The sequence below is a fragment of the Panthera leo genome, chromosome D2, assembly GCF_018350215.1.
Source record: "Panthera leo isolate Ple1 chromosome D2, P.leo_Ple1_pat1.1, whole genome shotgun sequence".
Classification (NCBI taxonomy): domain Eukaryota; kingdom Metazoa; phylum Chordata; class Mammalia; order Carnivora; family Felidae; genus Panthera; species Panthera leo.
The window spans coordinates 72,963,140-72,985,343 of NC_056689.1; the positions used below are offsets into that span (position 1 = coordinate 72,963,140).

Genomic DNA, 22,204 nt, shown 5'->3' on the forward strand with positions numbered 1-22,204 from the left:
AAATATCTTATTTGAAAGTATTTTCTCACTCGCTTTCTCATTTTATCCTAAGGGACTTGTGAAGCAGGCAGAGTAGACCGGATTGTTTTCCAGAAAAGCCAAACACAACAGAGATGTTTTAAGTGATCTACTTAAGTCAGGAACACTTACAGGTAAGAGCAGAACAAGAACACCTGCCCGTGTCGGCCCACTCCCGCCTAAGTACCTAGAGCAGAAGCACAAGAAGTTCTATAATTGCACTGACACCCGGCAGGTGTAAGGAAGCCAAGCAGGCAGTTGGATTTAAAAGGGCAGGACTGAGGCAGCCTCTGAAGGTACTGGAGAAGGTATATGACCCAGTGGCAGTGTTACAGTCCCACTTTTCCTTCTCACGTTTTGCCTGTATCGTTCCCCACCCCTAGGCCTGTCCAAGCCATAACCATTCGGGGTTCACCCCGATTTTTTTCGGCCCACACTGGTTTTCCCTTTTCCCTTCCAGTGATTTCACCCCACTCATTTCCCAGCGGAGGGGCAGGGGGGCAGGGGGTGGGATCGCGTATCCGGTTCTCTCCTGCGCACCAGTGTGCCCGGCCAGCACGCTGCTGGCCTCGGGACCGGCGGCTAAATACGGGCGAATGAATGAATTCCTGGCACCTCCACGGGCCAGCGAGGATATATCCGTCCCCAGGAGTGGGCTGGCAAGGTGTGCCCGCGCCACCCGGAGGAGCTCACCCACCGCGAAGGACGAGCGAGTGTGCGCGGGGGGGAGGGAGGGTAAGCAAGAAGGCCCGGTGCCCAGAGCGCGCCATCCGAGGCTCCGGTCCCCCGCTGGAGGCCGGGACTAACGCTCCCACGCCTCCGCAGAAATCGTGAACTCTTTCCCCATCAGGAAAAGTGTCAGGGAAAGTGGTGGGAAACGACGCCGCCACTGCGCGAGCGTCAGGAGTGGAGGAGCCCTAGCCCCAGGCCCAATCCCTCAGGAAGAGGAGGGAGGAGCACAGGAGGAGCCATGCGCACCTAAGACCGCGGCAAGAACCCGGGCGAGAAGCCACGCGAGATCTGGGGTCGGGAAATCTCATTGCGTTGCCTAGCGACGGACAGGACGCTCGCGGGCCCCCAGGCTAACCCCAGCTGTAGCCTCAAATCTCCTACCATGGGGGAAGAAGGCGGCGGCCGCAGCTGTGGGACCACTAGGGAGCTGCAGAAGCTGAAGCAGCAGGCGATGGAGTACTACCGGGAGAACGACGTCCCGCGCAGGCTGGAAGAGCTGCTCAACTCCACCTTCTACCTCCAGCCTGCCGACGTCTACGGGCACCTGGTAGGGACCTGGGACTAACACCCTCTTCCCTCCAGCCCCTCTCCCCCCGCCCCGCGCTGCGGCAACGCCGTGCGCCTGCGCCGCAGAGTCGCGCACGCGCGCCGCCGCCACGGGCTTGAGGACCGTGGTCGTGCGGGGAGGCGACCCCGAAGGAAGAAGCGGTGCGGAAACCTGGGCAGGAGGAATCTCGAGAAAGTGGTGGACAGGAAGCAGTTAGAGGAAAGTGCGGTGTAGGCGCATTCGTGGCTAAGGCGACAGCTCGGGCTCGGCAGGCTTCTGAGCCGCCCTGGGCGGGTGCCAGTTCTCTTTAAACACAGACCTTAACACCGCATAGCTCAGCTTGCAGCCTGCAGCGGCCTCCGTTTGACCACGGGTGAGCTCCCTGGCGTTTGCCACAGCTTGGCCTCAGCCTACCCCGTGGCCTCATGCCCAGCCCCCCCTCCTCATTACTGCCCAGTCGCACTCTGATTTCAAGCGTATGTACCTTGAAGGGTGCCCTCTTCCTGGATGCCCGACCCCATCTGACCGGCTCCTACCCAAACTCCGAATTCACATCAGTCTTGCCCGCTTCACCTGGACTGATTGTCCTTGAGTGTTCCTAAATCATTTCCTGTCCGTAATGAGACCCTCCATAGGCTTTTGAGCTCCGTGGAAAGCAGGGGCCTTTTCCTACCACCTCCCTAGTCCCTATGCCCAGCACAAGATCAGGCATGTACCTTAGGCTTAAGCAATGAGCAGTTGAAACAAGCGTTTTCTCACTTCTAGATCCGTTAAGTACTAGCCAACTACCTTCTGGAAGGCAGTGTGGTTGGAACTGATAGGAGTTTGCACTAAGGTGAGGCAATATGACAGCAGAGTATGTAAATGCAATAAAGAATCACAGTGTGTTTACAGGGTTCAAAACAACATCTTGTCGAGGCAGTTGGTATGGAGGATGTTCCATGAATGTTTATATTACTCAATCGTGGCCTACAAGTGAAAGCTGTATGTTGGGGGAGGGCAGTGCTGAGCTCTTTGTGCTATGTGATTTGTTGCTTAATCTTTAGGACCACTAGGAGGTAAAAATTGTGATTTCGTTTTACAAATAAGGAAACTGTGGCCCAGTGAATTTAGATGATTTTCCCAACGGACACAGTGAATGACAGTGACGAATCAGACCAGGTTTGTGTCCCTAGTACCTCGCGATTCCATGGAAATAGTGGACACTCAAGCACTAACGTGACACAAATGAACGAATGCGACTCTGAATTCCATTCTCTTCCCACTGTCTCTTGCTAGAGGAATTCTTGGAAGTTAACTAGTCTAACTTCTTCATTTCACAAAGACACCAAGCTCTTGTCTCACAGCTACTTGGTGCAAAAGTTAAGACTGGAGATTTGGACTCTGGTTCCTCGGTGTTAATGTTCTTCCCAGTCTACTAGGCAGCCAGGACTTCAGTTTGTATGGCTCTCTGGGAGCTTATACCTTGGTTATGGATAAAAGCCACTGATACATAATCACACTAGATAAGGTGATACATGATTGTGTGCTAGACTGAGCGACACATCACTGCATGCCTATCAAAGGAATTCAGGGTTAGGGAAGGTCCCTGTAGGCTGTAGCATCTGGGAAAATTTGGGCTTGGACTTTGAAGCAAGTTCAAGAATTGGACTGGCAAAAAGATAATGGTTTTTTTTTTTTTTTTTTTGCTGCTGCCTGGTTTTGGCCATCCTTATTTTCATCTAGTCTCTCCCTCTATTGAGTTCAACCCTAATCGTGCTGCCAAAGCAATGGTCCTTTAAAAAAAAAAAAAAAAATTTTTTTTTTTTTTAATTTTTAAGTAATCTCTACACCCAACGTGGGGCTCAAACTCACAACCCCAAGATCAAGAGTCGCACACTTCACCAACTGAGCCAGCCAGGTGCCCCCAGAGCAGCGTTCCTAATCTTAAATCTGACCAACAGTCTCTTGCTCAGAAACCCCCTGTGGCTCCTTACTATTCCCTGAAGCCTAAAGTTCCTCACTTCCCTCCCCTTGGCTTCTCCTGTTCCCTCTACCTGAAGTGTCTTCCCTTGACTTCTTCTCGTCTGCCAGTGGAAATACTACATATTCCCCAATGTTCAGCTCCAGTGCCATTTCTTCTCTGCTTCTGTTATATACTAGAGGAATTGAAGCAATGAGGAAGATGCTTATGGGCAATAGCAGTACGATACTATTTAGTCCCTCACCATAGAACTCATGATTGAAAGAGTTTGTGATTCATCTGATCTGATTGCAGATCTGATTTAATTCTTAGCCCCGCCACTTAGTAGAACTATCATATTGATGTTCCCCAATGAACCATACCACCAGTGTGACTGGTCTTATGTAAATCTCTCCCACACTGACTTGGGACTTGGCCATGTGACTTGCTTTGGTTAATAGCACCTCACCAAGCATGATGCAGACAAAGACAGGGTAAGTGCTGCCATTTTGAGGCTGCACTACTGGAACACTCCCTCTTGGAGTAGTTATCCAGGAAGCCCAATTACCCTGCTGGAGAGAGAGATCAGGTAGATGGGCTCACAGATGTAACACCTCCAGGATATCCTGTAAGAAAGACATGCCCGGCCAGCCCCTAGGATGTTCTAAGCATCCTGGTTGAGACCCTAGACACATGAGTTGAATCATCTTGGATGCTCTGGACCCAGTCAAGCTTCCAGATGACTGAGTCTGAATAGGAGACTCCAGGCAAGAGCAGCCAAAAGAATTACCCAATTGAGCCCAGGCCAGATTTGGAGACTCATGGGTGAATAAATGGCTTTAGCCACTAAGTTTTGGAGCAGTCTGTTACTTAGCAGTAAATAATTAAAACATTGGTCGTTTTACCCGGTGTAATTTATTTCTCTGGAATTCAGTTTGCTCATCTGTGGAATGGAGATGATAGGATTTCCCTTACAGAGTTGTTTTGAGAATTTAATGACATAATGTATACAAAGTTTCCAGGGGTGTATCTGACATGTATTTGTTTATACAAGATTTAATTTGTGGAATCCTAAATCTGCCAGGCACTGTGGTGTGACACAGTGATAAGGCACAATCACTCCCTCAAGGCACATATTAAACACTTAAGAATGTTAGTTCCTTTTCCCTCCTGACATAACATTATACGTCGTGGATGCTCCTTGCTAGTTGCATCAAATTCACTACAGTACACAATGGATAAGCTAAATAATATTTTTGTCTCCTGATTCTGTCTCAATTCATTTAGGCACCTACTTTGTAACATCCAAACCACAGTCCTTAAAATATACGGATGGCTTGAAAACTGACTTTCGCTTTAGCAGTGCTGGGGCCCCACCTGCGAGCTGGCACGTCGCTGATGGGTATTAGATGACCTGTCATGTAGGTTGAGGTCATTAGATTTCAAACCGAAAGATGAGAGGCCTGGTCTGCGGTGAATGCAGATAAAGAACCCAGTACAATCTGATGATAAAGAGGTTGAGGAGAGTGTACCTTCACTTTCCTTCTTCCTTCTCTCCCAGCTCCTATTCCTCTGTGTAGAAACACCATCTTGTATCTTTTTACTCAGGCGTTTTGAGTGGCTTTCGGCCTCAGCTTCATTCTCTTCCGCCTCTTTCTTGGATCACTTCCAAATGGCTTCTGCTTTTCCACATCAATGAAACTGCTATTACTAGGGTTCTGACAACCCTCTTTGAACACGTGAACTGGTGGTGAAATACAGCCTCTGCAGAAGTCTTCACCACTAAAATATCAGATGCCTTGCTGAGAGGAATAAAAACTGGCCCACAGAAGTTTTCCTGTTTGCATCACAGCATTCTAGAGACCAATTGACTTTGGTATCTTGGACAGAAGGATAGGTGAGGGCCTGCTAAAGAGTGACATGGGGTCTTTAAGAAACGTATGTGAAAAAATTCCAAAGTGTGTCATGTTTGACTAACAGTCTGCTTCCCAAAAGGAGTCTCTTTGGAGAAACTAATAATTTTCAAACAACTATTCTCCTCCGTTGCATAGCTGGAATCATCTAATTAAAACAAATCTCTTTATTTCAGTGTGAATTAATTTGGCTAAGACTCCAATCCTGAGTTAGTTTTTGTTTGTTTATTTTTCTCCTCCCTTAAATTCATATGTATGTACATATTTCACTCTGAGGCACCATCACCAAACGAGAAATGGAAGCCAACATGGCAGACAGAAGATTATCCGCGTCTGGAATGGCCAAAGTTAGCGGGGGCCTCATATTCCTGACATAAAAATAGGGAGTGTATCACCACATTACTCGGGCTTAGTTTTTTTTCCCAAAATGCTATGCATTTCAAAGTAGACTTTGTGCCCTTCTCCCTTTCCCCCATCACTTGATAGCAGTTGATGTGGATTCTGGAATCAGCCTGCCTAGATGTGAATCTCAGCTCAGACAGTTATTTTGAACTCGTGGGGAAAACATTTAATCTCTTCCTACTCAGTTTCCTCATGTATAGAGTGGAGATAGCAAAAATAGTACTGATCCCATAGGGTTGTTATTAGGCACAAATAATTTGGGTAAAGCAGTTAAAACAGTGGCCAAAGCAATGATATATTCTTTTTTTAAAAAACAACCAAACCTATAAATATATGTTGGAAATGCTTTTAAAAGTTTTACATTTTGTTAGATACTGTTCTTTGAAATGGGGAAGTTTTTTGATTTCTAGAATTATATTGTGGGTTTATGTCATTTAAAACTGACTTTTAAATATAAGAATAAAAGACTTGTTTTCCTTTTTTAAAAGTTAAAATGATGTTTCATTTTGATTGCAAATAAATTCATGCTTTATTAAAAAAAGAAGAAGAAATAAATGTATGTGAGTTTCTGCTGAGAGTTCAAAAGAGAACAGCAATCCCTATCAAAATAACACCAACGTTCTTCACAGAGCTAGAATAAATAATCCCGAAATTTGTATGGAACCAGAAAAGACCCCAAATAGCCAACGGACTCCTGAAAAAGAAAGCCAAAGCTGGAGGCATCACAATTCCGGACTTCAGGATGTATTACAAAGCTGTAATCATCAAGACAGTATGGTACTGGCACAAAAACAGACACATAGATCAATGGAACAGAATAGAAAACCCAGAAATGGACCCACAAACATATGGCCGACTAATCTTTGACAAAGCAGGAAAGAATATCCAATGAAATAAAGATAGTCTCTTCAGCAAATGGTGTTGGGAAAACTGGACAGTGACATGCAGAAGAATGAACCTGGACCACTTTCTTATACCATACACAACAATAAACTCAAAATGGATGAAAGACCTAAACAAAACAGGAAGCCATCAGAATCCTAGAGGAGAAAACAGGCAACAACCTCTTTGACCTTCGTCACAGCAACTTCTTACTTGACATGTCTCTAGAGCCAAGGGAAACAAAAACAAAAATGAACTCTTGAGACCTCATCAAGATAAAAAGCTTCTGCTCAGGGAAGGAAACAAGCAGCAAAACTAAAAGGCAACTGACAGAATGGGAGAAGATATTTGCAAATGACAGATAAAGGATTTGTATTCAAAATCTATAAAGAACTTATCAAAAACACACACCCCCAAAAAAAAACAATCCAGTGAAGAAATGGGCAAAAGACATGAATAGACACTTTTCCAAAGAAGACATCCAGATGGCTAACAAACACATGAAAAAATTCTCAACGCCACTGATCATCAGGGAAATACAGATCAAAACCACAATGAGATACTACCTCACCCCTGTCAGAATAGCTAAAATTAACAACTCAGGCAACAACAGATACTGGCAAGGATGCAGAGAAAGAGGAACCCTTTTGCACTGCTAGTGGGAATGCAAACCGGTGCAGCTACTCTGGAAAACAGTATGGAGTTTCCTCAAAAAATTAAAAATAGAATTACCTATGACCCAGCAATTGCAGTACTAGGTATATATCCAAAGGATACAGGCGTGCTGTTTTGAAGGGGTACATGCACCCTAATGTTTATAGCAGCATTATTGACAATAGCCAAAGTACGGAAAGAGCCCAGATGTCTATCGACTAATGAATGGATAAAGAAGTTGTGGTACACAATAGAATATTACTCAGCAATCAAAAGAATGAAATCTTGCCATTTACAACAACATGGATGGAACTAGAGGGTATTGTGCTAAGGGAAGTCAGTCAGTCAGAGATAGACAGATATATGACTTCACTCCTATGTGGAATTCAAGATACAAAACAGATGAACTTAGGGGAAGGGAAGCAAAAATAATGTAAAAACAGAGAGGGAGACGAACCACAAGAGACACTTAAATACAGAGAACACACTGAGGGTTGCTGTAGGGGTTGTGGGTGGGGGATGGGCTAAATGGGCAAGGGGCATTAAGGAAGACACTTGTTGGTATCATCACTGGGTGTTGTATGTAAGTGATAAATCACTAAATTCTATTCCTGAAATCATTATTACACTACATATCAACTTTGGATGTAAATTTAAAAATAAATAAATAGGTAAGTAAATATTTTTAAAAGAGAACAAATCACTCCATGTACCAAAGACTGGGCATCAGGCTAATCCAGATTTCAGCTCATGAGGCCGGGGCAGTTCCCACAGAGCCGCTAGCCTGATCCCCGCAGGAGGAGGACACTGAGGGAGAAGTTTAGTAGAAACTAGAGTAAATGCGAATGACCTTTTAAAGACAAATTAGTTATGGTGTTGTCATCTTTGTTTTTTTTGTGTGTGTGTCGAAGGCAAACTGTTTCTCTAAACTCGCAAAGCCTCCCACCATATGCAAAGTAGTGGGGAGAAACGTATTGGATGGACTGGGGCTTCCAACCCTACAAGTGGAAATATTCTGCACCATTCAAAACTTCCCCAAGGTACGAAGCAGCTTAAATGTATTCTTCACTGTGTCCTGACGCCACTGCATTTATTAGCATTTATTGTCTAAATTGTAGAAAATTAATGTTTTGAAGTTCAGCGTTTGTGAAATATACACACACAATTTGTAGGTAGTTATGTACATAAAGCATGAACCATGCAGTCAAACATGATGGCTTTATTACGTTTAAGTGTCATATTGGTACAGACATGACCTGCTAGCCTGAAGATGATCCAAGATGGAGACGTGGGGCAAAAATGGGTTTAAAACTCTGACATTATTAAGGTGGTAAGTTCTGTAAATCTCCAGGGATGTTTATTCATAATGTTTTTATATGGATTTACATAGATTCATAGATATGTAGGCCGAACTACATAAAGACAAATTCCTTTTAGTAATTTTAATAATTCATTTGAATTGCTACATATTTGTTAGAAATAATTTTACTACAGTCTCTGGGAGGAAAATAGTTATGATTAAAATCTGTATCCTTTTAGTTATTTCCTGGACAGGTAGTGATAAAAATGAAGTTCAGTGTAAGGTTTTTATCAGTGTACATCAACCAGGTAATAATTTCAAATGCTCCTTGGAGTTGGGTTCCACACTGTTTCAACAGTTACAAAAATATCTCAAAGAAAATTATATATTCTCGTTTTCCCTTTGAAACTGGTGATAAAGTATCATGCACATTAAAAGCTGGATACGTTCAATTTCTTCCTTTCTGCAAAAGGTAGGGAAAACGTAGAACACACTTATGTTATTTTCAGAACATATGTTCAGTGGTGATCTCAACGCACTTTGAAGTCCGTGAGAACGCTTTACCCGAGCAGGCTGAGGCGGAGGAAGTGGAAAGGTCTGAGGCCGTCAGCACTGCTGTGCAGTGGGTCAACAAAACCATCACGGAGGAGCTTCGGGGCATAGCCCCCTCCAGCCAGGCCGAGGTGGACCAGGTGCTCAGGTAAATCTTCCACTTGCAAGTGGAAGCATCCAGTACAAATGTATCTCTTTTCTTTTTCTTTCACCCGCCAATGATATGGGTCTGTTGTATCTAGAGGGTACAGTCAGCAAGTTGATTAAAAGGCATATGCTAAAGCAGCGAAATGCAGCATAAAATACCATTTTTCTTCTGAAAACCTTGTTTTTAAAGTTTTCCTGTGGGAGGCCACGTAAGGCCTTTCAGTCTCTTTCCATGCAAAGGATTCAGGATAAGTTTCAGTAGAACGTTTCTCAGGAAAAGCACGAAGAATCCAGATGATGTCCTGTCCGTCCCCCTATCTCATACGCCATCTTTGAGTGTCTCCTACCCTTTCACGTAGTCACAGTGGGTGATGCTTAGAGTCTGCCCCTCAGCCACAGACAAGTCCTCCATGCTTGTCCATAGGTGGACTCTAACATGCGAAAACCAAGGAAGGGTCTGCTGGGGCTGTGTAAGTATTGTCCAACACCCAACTGAGGAAGGGTTAGCGTCACTCTTCCTTTTGGGGAGGTCCGGTGCCACAAGCCTCTTGGCCCAACAAAGGTCAACCGGATTCTGTCTCTCTCTATATATACTTCACCGCTTGCTTACTTCTACATAATATCACGTTTTAGTTTGCTTCAGAGTTGGATCATAACCTTTGTAAAAAAAATTTTTTTTAATGGTTTTTTGGTTTTCTGTTTGTTTTTTTTTTCCCTCATCTGCTGAGATCCTATTCCTCATTTTCTTTCCCAGTGTAGTTTTTCTCATGCCTTCTATTCTATTCCGTTTCTTTTCTCCTGGAATTTTTCTCCCCCCAAACCTCCCATCTGGACTGGTTCCTCTCTATCTGCTAACAGAGATGCCATAGGACATCCCTTTATTTTCCCCCTACTTTCTCAATCCTGTATCTTCTTCTTTCTCGACTTGTGGGATGGAAAGTTTTGGAGTTCGTACGTGTGCGGAAATGCCAGCACTTTGCCCTGATGGCTGACAGTTTACCTGAGTATAGATCCCATTTAAAAGCAATTTCTCTCAGCACTTTGAAGGCTCTGTCCCACCAACACCTGGATCATTAATAAGTGGAATGTAATTCTAATTCCCATGTCTTTGTTCTTTGTTGGCTTTTTTCTTTTCCTATGGAAGCTTTGAGCCTCTTCTTATTCTGGGGAAGCTGAACTTTTATAGAGGTGAACCTAAAGGGGCCTTCCCCAAGTTTTTTTTTTTTTTTGAACTGTTCACCTTAAGTTCTCCTCCCCACCAGAAAAAGAAAATGAAGTCCTGCCCATTATGCTATATATTTCACTGTCTATTCTTGACTCAATTTTCTTTTGATGGTCATTTACTCAAAAAGAAAATCCAGTGGCCCTTAATCAAATTAGATCTTCAATTTTTACCTTAAATATACAAACGACTGGGCTCATATAATTTGTTTAATGTTTATTTACTTTTTGAGAGAGTGAGAGAGAGAGTGCGAGTGGGGGAGGGGCAGAGTCAGAGAGGCAGACGCAGAATCGGAAGCAGGCTCCAGGCTCCGAGCTGTCAGCACAGAGCCCGATGCGGGGCTCGAACTCACCAACGGTGAGATGGTGACCCGAGCCGAAGCTGGACTCTCAACCGACTGAGCCACCCAGGCACCCCTCAAATAATTTTTAAGACGAACACATACAACCTGCAAACATTTATTTCCAAACATTTATGCATTTCCTTCCAAAAGTAATCTCAGCTCCTCCACACAGTTTTGTTACAACACCATCGTTTGGGGGCCTTGCAAAGTGAAGCTGTGATCTGCTTTTAAGTGGCTAAAAAGCAGAGCTAATTATTGACACGCATTGAATGGAGGTCAGGTCAGCACCAAAACACGGCCCAAATTACGAGTGGTCTTCGTTGTAAAGCCATGTTTTCTTGCCATTAAGGACATTCTTTGAAAGTAAAGTACAAGAAGAGAAGGAGAGAAGACAGCTGGAAAAGGGCCTGGAAGACCAAACAATATCCATCCCTTCACCTCCACCTCCTCCACCCCCAGCAAGAAAAAAAGGACAAAGGCAAGGTCGGTGACTCCTGTTACAGAACCTTCCATAACCACTATGTGAGGAAGAAAGGCTGATGTTTGGACTGCCTTTCCGATCAGAATCTGCTGCAGACCTAGGCCGGGCTCCCCACCAGGTACCATCCATCCTGCATGTGACTTCCTTGCTTGAAGCTATGATGTCGAGGATCTTAGGCGGTTTTACCCCACCCCACCCTCTGTTTTCTTTGTAAGGAAAAAATACTCCTTCCCCAGAGGTGAGCACTTACCAAAGGAAGCGTACCGGAGTGTGGCGATGCCGGATGGGGAAGAGAAAAGTGGTATGGGGGACCTTCAACTGCCCCGCAAAATATCCATTAGCTCATCAAAAAAGCCACTCCATATTTTAAAGATTAGCAATATCCTTTGATACGGATAACCAACATTTTCTCGGTCCTGTTAATAACATATAAAGAAAAATTGGGGGAGGGGGGTAAACTTTGCTATTTTAAGGCAAATAATCAAACTTATCATGGCCCTTTGTTCCGTGCTTTCCAACATATTGTGAACTTCAGCCCCTCCAGTGCTGCTGGTATTGTAAACAGAGTTTTATGTCTTTCCAACATGCTCCTTGAGGACATGAATCATGTCTCATTCAACTGAGCACCACCAGCGCCTAGCGTGAGGCAAACGCACAAACACCCAATAAATGTGGGTTTCCTTGAAGAAGAAAGCACCAGAACCAGGAGGGGATCAAAGAGAACATGGAGACATGGTTTCTTATTTCCTAGATTCAGATGCTGAGGCCCAGAGAGGGAAGGAGAGTCGCCCAAGGCAAAAGAATCCTATGAAACCAATCTCTTGGGACAGGGAGATAGCCACTGCTGAATTATAGGTAGAGATCAGCATTGGGTGTTTATTTGGCAGTTGCTGTTGACTGACAGAACATGGAACGTAAGAGAAGTAGGAGGAGACAGGAATTTGCTAAAGATTTACTATGTACTCTGCGCTTACATAGCTTTTTCCACTTATCTTACCTACCCGAGCCAGACCAGCAGCTGGGGGAAGGGCAGAAAGGGCCCTAGCGATTTACAACGGACGGCGTAGCACCTCATCAGGCTGGCTCACTGGGAACAAATGAGAGTAAAAGATGGGTGAGGGTGAGGGTCAGTGGCTGGGTTTGGATGCCACTTCTAAATAATGAGGTGTCTGTTTGGGATTGGCCAGAAAGGTAACCAGTTAGATACATGTGCATGGAGAGACATTCAACAAAAAGCTGGGTACCAAGGAGCTATGGCAGGTGTAGAAAACAAAGGACTTGGAATCCAAAGACTGTCCAGATCCTCTTTATTCACGTTCTATTAGATATTGGGCCAATCTTTTAACCTAAGCCCTAGTTTACTTATATGTGAATGTGGGCTAACAGTATCTACCCCATAAAATTGTTGAAGGAGTTAATATTGAATGTCTTAACATTTCTTAAGAGTGGCAAGATCCAGGGCTAAGGATTACTTGAACATCACACAAAAACTTCTTGGGGGTTGGGGTGGAGAGCATTTTCTGTCTAGCCTCGGTTTTCCCCCTTTCTTTATACTGGGCCTTCACATCTATAAGTAAAGCATTAAAAATAGATAGTTTTATCATAGTCAAACTTCCTACAAAGGAATCTTTTATCACTCTTTTTCCTTCTAGGGAGGACAGATACTCTTACAGAGAAGCCTATCTTGCCTCCAGAACCTGTTGAACCTGTCCTCAGTGGCAGCATGGCCATTGGGGCAGTGTCACTAGCTGTGGCCAAAACCAGTGCCATGCTGGACAATAACCCCCTCTACTTAAATATTGCATTACTGAAGCACCCTCAGGTTAGTATCTATTATGTGCCAAGGACCCACGAGTATCTCCATAGCAATGAACCATGTTTCTTGTTTCTCCTTGTTCTTTCCTATTTCAGGAGCAGCCGACAAAGCTAACTATACCTTTGCTAATGGTATCTCTGGTCAGCTGTGGGAAGTCATCGCCCGGGAAGTTGAATTTAATGAAAGAAGTGATTTGTATACCCCATCCTGGATTAACAGCTAAACAAGTACCTTATAGTATATCATACTGCTTTTTCTCAAAAAATATACTCCACCATCGATGAGTCTTTAGTGAGGGTCCCTAAGGTTTATGACACTGAAGGAGAGAGAATTAATTATAAAATGAGAAAAAAAAATACTTTAGGAAATCAGGGACTTGGGAAGAAAGCAAGATGTCAAAAAAAAAAAAAAGGGGGGGGTGGCACATTTAGGCCACCTTCAATTTCTGGTTCCTTTCAGCACTGACATGTGCCAGTGACTCCCCAAGAAGCCCCGGGTGAGTAACCTGGCAGGCCTTGATAGTGCTGGAAGGTTGTTATTTGGGGGAGTTGAGGCATCTTTATTTACTGGCCGATGCACTGTGGCAGCAGCGAGAGGAAGCTGGCATTTTCCTAGCAGCCAATTCTGTTCAGTAAGAGCTCCGGGGCCGAGCAGACTGCTTGGCACAAAAGAGAGGTTTGGTGCATGTTTACAGAATGAACGAATCCTAAGTTGCATCTTTCTACTTAGTCGTGTGCTAGCGTCTGTCTTGTTCTTCCATGGTCTGAATGAGCCAATACGCCTCTTTAAATCTTCGTGAAATATTCTACCAGTTAGGCACTGGGAGGAACAAATGTTCGTGTTCTATAGCAGATGTTTTCAGAAAAAACATGCAGGATGTTTCATCCTCTCTGGTAATACATTGAGTGATATTTTTTTATCCAAGCTAGTGAAAATCATTAAAAAAAAATCTCAAGATAATTTCTTCATGATAAAGAATTCTTTTTTATGAGAATAACCATTATCTCCCAATGTATTGATTGTGGAACACTAGGAATCCATCGCTGGCTCACCATCCATCAGATCGTGTTCAGATGCTGGCACCAGAATCTTCCCTGCAGTTAATATCTGTTGTGCTATTGGGTACCAGAGCAGTTGGCATGCCATTCTGTATTTGTCTTCGTATGCAGATCCCACAGTCATTAGACTGTGTCGACTTTTTAAGTGACAGTGGCTTTATACTAATTCAAACACTATCATGCAGAATCCCTGGGTGACCTGTGACATGTACTGCAAAAAGGTTGGTCAAGAGACTGAAAGAGAATGAGGTCCATTTGATCCAACCAACTGAACCTGTCAATTCTGAACAATGGAGAAAGGATTGTGAGAAGAGTCTCGCTCATTTTCAACCAAATAAAAATTGAGGGCCGAAGATTCACATTTAATCTTCTGATTTGATAGACCATATCCAATCTACTAACCAGGATACATTGTCAGGGACCCTACAAATATTCAGTTAGAAAGAGCCAGCGTGTGGTGTAAGTTTTTATATTTAAAATTTCTAGACTGCAGTTGTGGAAGATCATGATTATTCTATTTACAGGGTGTGGAGATGCTTCTGGAAATTCAGAAACATATTAACAAAACAATTGAAATGGTATGTAAAGAGGATCTATGGTATGGAATTGCTGACAATATATACAAATTATAGTTCATTACAGTTCATTAACTCAGTATTGTTGTTATTGATGTGTAAAACGTATTAATTTGCCTTGGGTTTCCCATAGGAGGCAAACTTCTACACTCCCTCACTGGCTGCGGATCCAGTTTCTAATGGCCTTCAACAGTCTCATCAGCTGGCTTTATGCTAAGATCACCCCTTAGCATTTGCAAAGAAAGGATTTGGCCCCTAGGATGTGCGAGGCAGTTTAGTGTAATGGTTAAGGCACAGACTCTTGTGTCTGCTTGGGATCCTGGTGTTGGGCAAACAGGAGCCTTTGGCCAGGCAGCCCTTGAGAGGGAAGCCACAGAAGCCAGACGATGACAGGCAACCATATATATGAGCCACTGGTCGTGCCTGTGTTTGTCTTGTTCACCAGTGTATGTCCCTGCCACGCACATCACTTTGCTTCCTGAGTGTGGTATTTTTACAAGGGGATAGAAAGTTCAGCTGACTCCATCGTGAAGAAAAGAAGTAGGATATCTGTATTTGCATATACTTGGGTGTGAACCATACTGATTCTTGACAAACATACCCCAATTTACAGAGCCTGTGAATGCTGCGTATTAAAAAGCATCCTTTAAAGGCTGAATCCTGGATCTAGAACACTGTCAACACCCTACATTGTGGGTATTGAAAGTCACCAATTATCTTTGGAAAGTATCTTTTAATCTCTAATGACATTACACATACCAGATTCATCAGATTTAATGACCTTTGGCTGTTTCCAAAAGACAAGTCCACCCTGCAGGACAAAGGGTTTGTACCTTAACAACATTCAAACCAATCTAAAAGCAAATCCCACAGTGGTGTTTCTCCTTAAGGGCAAGGAGGGGACTTCGTATGAGAGAATAATAACTTATTTACCTGAGTAGAAATACACGGATATGTTATCCACATACCCCATCTATAATGATTGGAGGTACAACGTAAAGACGAACAAAAGGGAACATGCACTTGAATTCAAAAAAACGGTTTGGAGATTATCAAAATAGGGAGGGGCTGGTAAGGTCCCTCTGTGTGTGTGTGTGTGTGTGTGTGTGTGTGTGTGTGTGAGCGCACACATGTGTGATTCACAGTGCGACAGGGCCCAGAACAGTGGACGGGCCACAAGACCTAATAATTGCAAGTGACTTATCTTCATCTTCTGTCCCACAGCCGCCTCCTCCAAAAACAGAGACCAAAAAAGGGCATAATGGAAACAAAAGAAGTCAAGTAAGTTTATGTATTTCCTTACCACACTTCAGTATGACACAATTCGTTTATATCCTCTCTGCCCGTGTTCCTCTCCCAGTCACTGAGCTCCAAGACCAGGGCTGACACAAATCGAAACAACACAGTGCTCCTCCTCCAAGAGCGAGAAACTGGCAGAGCCCAGGGCTGGGAGATCTTTCCATCCTCCCTCTCTGGCCACAGGCTGTGGGCCAGCAGTTGTCTGTCCAGCCGACATCTCAGAGGGCATGGAGAATCATTTATAAGTAACAGGATTGTATTTGGAACCTGATAGGTGAAATGCTGGGGAAGGGGAATTTCTGCTAAGTAGCCAAAAAGCACATGGGAAAGGTCTTCGATCTTCATCTTACCCCTATCAAGTGAGAGAGAAACAAAAGGCACAAAAAGAGAGCCATCTCTTTCATCGCGTCCCGCAAAGTCACCAAAGCACCATATCCAGAACCATGACGGGGGCTCAGATTTTGTCGACGGCGTCAGACAAACAGTTCTTGTCAAGATTGGCCAGGATGGCTGCAAGAGCCTCGGGAAACCATCTGACCTTGATCAGTCAATGACTCTGGTGATTGTGGGTGCTCTGACAGACACATCTGCTCCATGCCTAACCTTTCGACCATATAGTTAGAATAACCAATAAGAACCCCGGAGATAATGCAAATGGTCCTAGTTGCTCACCCGGCCTAGTAAAGATGGAAAATTAAATCCCTCTTCAAAATTGGGAGAGAGAAGAGAAATGTATGGAAAAATACACCAGAAAGTAAAGTACTTGACAGTTGCATCTGTCGGGATGAACACAACACTCTAAAGTTGGACCTTGTAAGAGTGCTTAGGCGATGATGAACAAGCCACCCGGTATCGACGCTGTTTCCCTCATGCCAGCAGGTTGTCCTCTGTGTTCCGAGAAGCTCAGACCAAGATCGGTTCTCCTGTGATCAGCTTTGCTACTTTCTATTTCTGTTAGAAAAAGCTTAATTGCTCGATTCTAGAGAGGCAGCCATACCCGTGGAGGCATGAACTCTGGAGCTAAACTTCCCGGATTAAAATCTGTTCCAAGTTACTTAGCTCTCTATAAAATGGGATAATAATAGTACTTGCTTCATAGGTTAACGTAAGGAGTAAATGTATTTATGTAAAGCATTTAGAATGGTAGCTGGCATTTAATAAGTGATAAACTCTAAATAAGTCATACTTTTGTAGTTTAGAAGACTCCAACAAAACTCCTCAGTTGATATACAGAAATTTCCCCAACTATTCCTTTGCCAAATAAAAGGCTCCTCTCGCTGACATTAAAAACGTTGGATGGTTCTTATAATTGACTAGTGTTATCATCAGAGAAATGGGATAGTTACACCTAGGTTCGTGCACACACTTGGGTTTGCTCTTGAGTTTGGCATGCATGTGCACACACACACACACACACACACACCCTTCAGAATTACTGATTCTGCTTCAACTATGTTATAATTGGATAGTGGCAATTTATGATGAGGCATATCAGGGCTGACCTTGCAATAGAAACTCATGGCTTTCCCTGGGCTGCTTCAGGTCCCAAACATTCTTCCATCCTCAGCAACGCATTTTAGCAGAGTTCTTCACTCCTTTTTCTCATAAAACGTTTCCTGAAGGAGGGTTCCAGCTTTAATACTTATATTCTTCCAAAGGAAGACAGAACACAGGAAAGAGCGCGTTTGGAAGTAGATGGAGAAGGACAGAGTTAGGGACAGGCTGGACAGACGTTTACAGAGACCAGGTGGAAATTCACTACCTTGGTGGTTGCAGCTCAGGTCAGCCCACGTACAGTGAAAGAGCTGATATAAGAGATGACACAGGCAGACCAAAGAGACAAGTGTATTCCTGGGTCCGACTTGAAACCTTGGGCTAAGGAAATGATTCCAGATACTTTGGGCAGTCGTACGCTGGAAGGTCATGCAGAGATGAGAGGAACCTGGATGTGCCGTTAGTGGAGACACAGAGACATATCTAGGGGGCTGTACCTGGTTATAAACAATGCCTAGTTTATAACCAGGAAGCTCCAAGAATCTTACTGCGCTCAGTTTACACGCATCATTTGGTTTGGTTACAGCAGCCCATCACCGGCAAGATGTCCCATCTTGGCTGTTTAACCATTAATTACGACACCATAGAGCAGCCGCTGCTCCTCATCGAAGGCATCTGTGCAAACCTGGGGCTGGACCTGGGGACCAATCTGCATCTAGCCATCAACTGTGCTGCACACGAGCTGATAGATTATGTAAGTTTCTGCTCCAGAACACTTAACTTTTTGTTGGGTCCTAGTATTTTTAAATTAGAACTCAAAACGAGTGTTTCTGAACATTTTCCAAACAGATTCTGTTGTTTTTATTAATATCGTGTGAGGGGACAAACATAAATGCCCACCTGAGAAAGCCAAGTTAGCTAATGACCAGAGAATACCATAACCATATGATTAAAAACATTTTTTAATGTTTATTTATTTTTGAGAGAGAGACAGAGAGAGAGTGGGGGAGGGGCAGACACACACACACACACACACACACACACACACACACACACAGAATGAGAAGCAGGCTCCAGGCTCTGAGCTGTCAGCACAGAGCCTGACGCGGGGCTTGAACTCATGAACCATGAGATCATGACCTGAGCCAAAACTGACCGAGCCACCTAGGCGCCCCTATGATCTTTAAAAATTAACAGAAAATGGCAAAATAATTACATATAGAAATCCTGTAACAAAAATTACTAACATGGTTGCTTACATTGCAATTATGAGAGCTGTTGAAAAATAATTTAACAAGCTGGCATGTCCTGCTGAGTTCACTCATTTCATTGGTAAGTGCTGAATTTGTCAAGCATGAAAAGTGAACCCATTGTTTAACTGTGACTTGGTAAGCCCTTCTGGACAAGTGGTTCTCAGAATTTCTGCTGTGACTCACTTTATTTTGTTTATTTTGAAAGAGAGCAAGAGTGGAAGGGGGGACGAGAGAGAAGGAGAGAGAGAGAATCCCAAGCCGACTCCACACTGTCAGTGCAGAGCCCGATATGGGGCTTGAACTCATGAACCGTGAGATCATGAACCTGAGCCAAAACCAAGAGTTGGACACTTAAGTGACTGAGCCACCCAGGTGCCCCTGTGACTCACTTTTTAAATATAAAAATATTTGCAAGTTATTGACATTTATGGAGAATGTATTTTTATCCAATTAAGCCCATCACAGTGCTACCCACAGCCTGGGTTAGGACAGAGCTTTAGTGACGAAGTTTCACCCAGAGACCACACCACGTGCAGGCAGTTATTTTAAAAAGAACAGAAAACAGGTTCACTTTTAAAAAGCTGCAGTCCTCGCTTTCTCGGGGTTAACACGCCTGCAGTTAATATTAAAACTTGAGAAACTAACATGTTAGGAATGCTGTTAAAAGTTGCCAATCTGATAGACGTACACATACTTCTGTTCTTCAAATACACAAATGCTGAGTCTGTGTTTTACAAAACGCCCAGCATGTTCACATACACGTGTGGTGATTTGGTAATTAATGTCAAATTCAGGGGAAATGACCAGAGAGAATTCTGCTTGAACTTGCAATTCTTGAAACTTCAAAGGAAAATTTGAGCAGTGTATGAGAACCCTAAGTTTCAGCTGACTTCTAAGTCCTTTTTAGTTTTCTAAAGATGCTAAGTGCATGAAGGAATGTTTAATATAATTTCCTATTCTCCACATAATGATTGGTTCCTAGGCATACTATTACGAAAAATAATTGCATGTTTTCATCAGCAATGTATACCAAGAACTATGAATATACTGACTAGTGCTAGCTAGAATGGGGATTTTTTTGCTTATATTCAGTAAAATGTATTAGCTTGATAGCAGATAATTCTTACAATGTTAGTTCAAAGTCATTAGCTTTTCTGGGGCTTCTGGGTGGCCCAGTCAGTTGAGTGTCCGACTCTTGGTTTTGTCTCATGGTTCATGGGTTCAAGCCCCTTGTTGGGCTCTGTGCTGACAGTGTGGAGCCTGCTTGGGATTTTCTCTCTCTCCCTCTCTCCCTGCCCCTCCCCAACTCACATGCGTGTGCATGCATGCTCTTGTACTTCTCTCTTTCAAAATAAATGAAAATAAACTTTTTAAAAAGTCCTTAACTTTTCTTTACTGACAAGATAGGATTTTTTTTAACGCTTTGCAGTAAAGAACTAAAAGTTCTTGCTGCTTTTTAATCTGAAAAAAAGAATAAAATCCTGGCAGTTAGGGACTTCTAATTCCAGTGGAATCCCTGCCATTAGCAGCAGTAACAAGAGGGCGTTAGCAAACCAAAATGCCATTCTGTTCCATTCTGCCTCCTCCCCAGTACCTAGATACGCCCCAGGTGCCGTCCCTCCACACAGACCTGGAAGTCAGTGCGATGTTTTGCAGAGAGATTACACTAGAGCCTTAAGCCCTGTTTCCTCGATGACTCAGGGGCTTTCCGGACTTCAAATGAGTGGGGTTGAACTGGAACTCTACTTTCAAGACCGTAGGGTTCCTGCCGGAACTTGCTGCTACCTGAAAAGGAGATGCCTTCACACGGGTCACTTGACTTTTCATAGTGGCTGTTAGTGTCTCAGAATCTCTCTGCTTTCAAATGTTAGGATATCCACAGTAGAGGAAACAAGCTAGTCGTTTACTGTGAGTGGAAAGACGGCGGGTTCTGGCGAGTGGGGCCCCTGTGCAGTGCTGTCCCGTTTTACAAATTTGTGTCCTCGCCCATCTGTGCAAGCAGCCAGGCAGCGAGCGAGCACCACGTCACAAACCTAAGCAAGAAATGATTCCTCTCCTTCTGTGTACTTGGTCTTTTGCGCGCCAGGCTTCATCTGAAGTCAGTGGTTAGACCCCCGCAGGGCACGAAGGGGAACAGTGACTCGATTTCCCCAGGCTAATATTTAACAGACATTTAAGGTGCATAGGTTTCTAATGGGCGTACAGCCTGAAAAGAACGTTCACAACCTTTTATGTGCGATGAGTAAATGCGAATGGGAATCCCACCTTTCACGCTGGAGGAATTCACCATTTATCCTGTGCTTTGTTATCGTCCGAACACTTCTCAGAGCAGAGGGAAGTACGAAGTGATGACGGGAACGTACAAAAACGCAGCCGAGATGGCGGACCTGTACGGGGATCTGATCAGCCGGTTCCCTTCAATTATCGCCTTGATCGATCCTTTCAGGAAGGAGGTAACGGGATCCGCCTCGAATGTTATACCCACACAGAGCAAACTCATTCTTTTGGATTGGTCATTCGAAATACTGCAGTCTGGGCTGGGGCTGAGTTGTTTCAGCATATAGGAGGAAAGGCAGGCACCGAGCAAACGCATAGCAGAAACACAGTTACATAGGAGTGTTCCTCTCTGCAGCGGGGAACAAGCTAGCCCCGAGCACTTCAGGGTACCGTGTATTTACGAGCAACCTAAGCCAGGCCGGGCGAGCCGCTGTGCTAGCCGCTGCTTCAGCAAGTTCATCACACGCCCTTGTGAAGTGCTCCCGGCAACAGGATGCGGGCTAGGTCAAACGCTCGTAACCGAGATCCAGTCGCCACACAATGCACGAAAGTCACAAAGCTGTACTTTTTTTTTCTTTTTAAATATTTGAGAGAGAGAGAGCCCGAGCGAGTGAGCGAGCGAGCCAGCGTGAGCGGCAGAGGGCCAGAGAGAGAGGGAGAGACAGAATCCCAAGCAGGCTCCACGCTGTCAGCATAGAGCTTGACACGGGGCTCGATCTCACGAACCGTGAGATCATGACCTGAGCCGAAATCGAGTCGGATGCTCAACCGACTGAGCCACCCAGGCGCCCCACGAAGCCGTATTTTTCGTAAGGTTTCAGATAGTGGGGTTTGGGGATCCGTGCCAGCAATTGCACCTGACAAGGGTGGTCCATGTAGCACAGAAGGCCATCGCTCTCCCTAACGCTCCAAAACTCCAAGACTTCATGGTACGAACTGCAGAACCATTAGATATGCTGAACAGATACCCTCTCTGAGATAATGCATGATTTAAATTTGGGGAGTGAGGATGGTTGCTGCCTCTCACTTGGTGGCCCAGTGCCTCTGTCAGCCATCACTCCTGTCACCGCCTGTGCCTCATCCCGGCACTGGCAGAGCCCCGACTTCCACAGCTTGTCCCGGGGCTCTGACCTCAGCCGGTTTTAATGCGACAAACTGCCCCTGTGTCGTGTGTTCTCGTGGGACAGGCTGGAATCTGGTACCGCGGCTTAGAGGAATTTGTATATCATCCTTTAAAAAATAATAAGCACTTCATTTCATGTGATGGTCGCACCAATAAAAAATAAGGGTGTTGACA

The 22,204-nt window shown here is 44.3% G+C and overlaps 1 protein-coding gene across 4 annotated transcripts in view; it reads left to right on the top strand.

The window, feature by feature from the left end:
• The first annotated feature begins 894 nt into the window (after positions 1 to 894).
• Positions 895 to 22,204, top strand: part of ENO4 (enolase 4) — a 28,635-nt gene continuing 7,325 nt past the window's right edge. The window contains exons 1-10 of one of the 4 annotated variants that reach the window (XM_042907600.1): positions 896 to 1,297; positions 8,002 to 8,130; positions 8,900 to 9,090; positions 11,004 to 11,137; positions 12,788 to 12,957; positions 13,047 to 13,178; positions 14,534 to 14,587; positions 15,809 to 15,865; positions 17,967 to 18,131; positions 20,958 to 21,083. In XM_042907600.1, coding sequence (XP_042763534.1) covers positions 1,133 to 1,297; positions 8,002 to 8,130; positions 8,900 to 9,090; positions 11,004 to 11,137; positions 12,788 to 12,957; positions 13,047 to 13,178; positions 14,534 to 14,587; positions 15,809 to 15,865; positions 17,967 to 18,131; positions 20,958 to 21,083 — 1,323 coding nt within the window. In that variant the 5' untranslated portion in view covers positions 896 to 1,132. Of the gene's footprint in view, positions 1,298 to 8,001; positions 8,131 to 8,899; positions 9,091 to 11,003; positions 11,138 to 12,787; positions 12,958 to 13,046; positions 13,179 to 14,533; positions 14,588 to 15,808; positions 15,866 to 17,963; positions 18,132 to 20,957; positions 21,084 to 22,204 lie in introns of all 4 variants that reach the window. The other 3 variants (XM_042907599.1, XM_042907601.1, XM_042907602.1) reach the window with 3 other exon arrangements.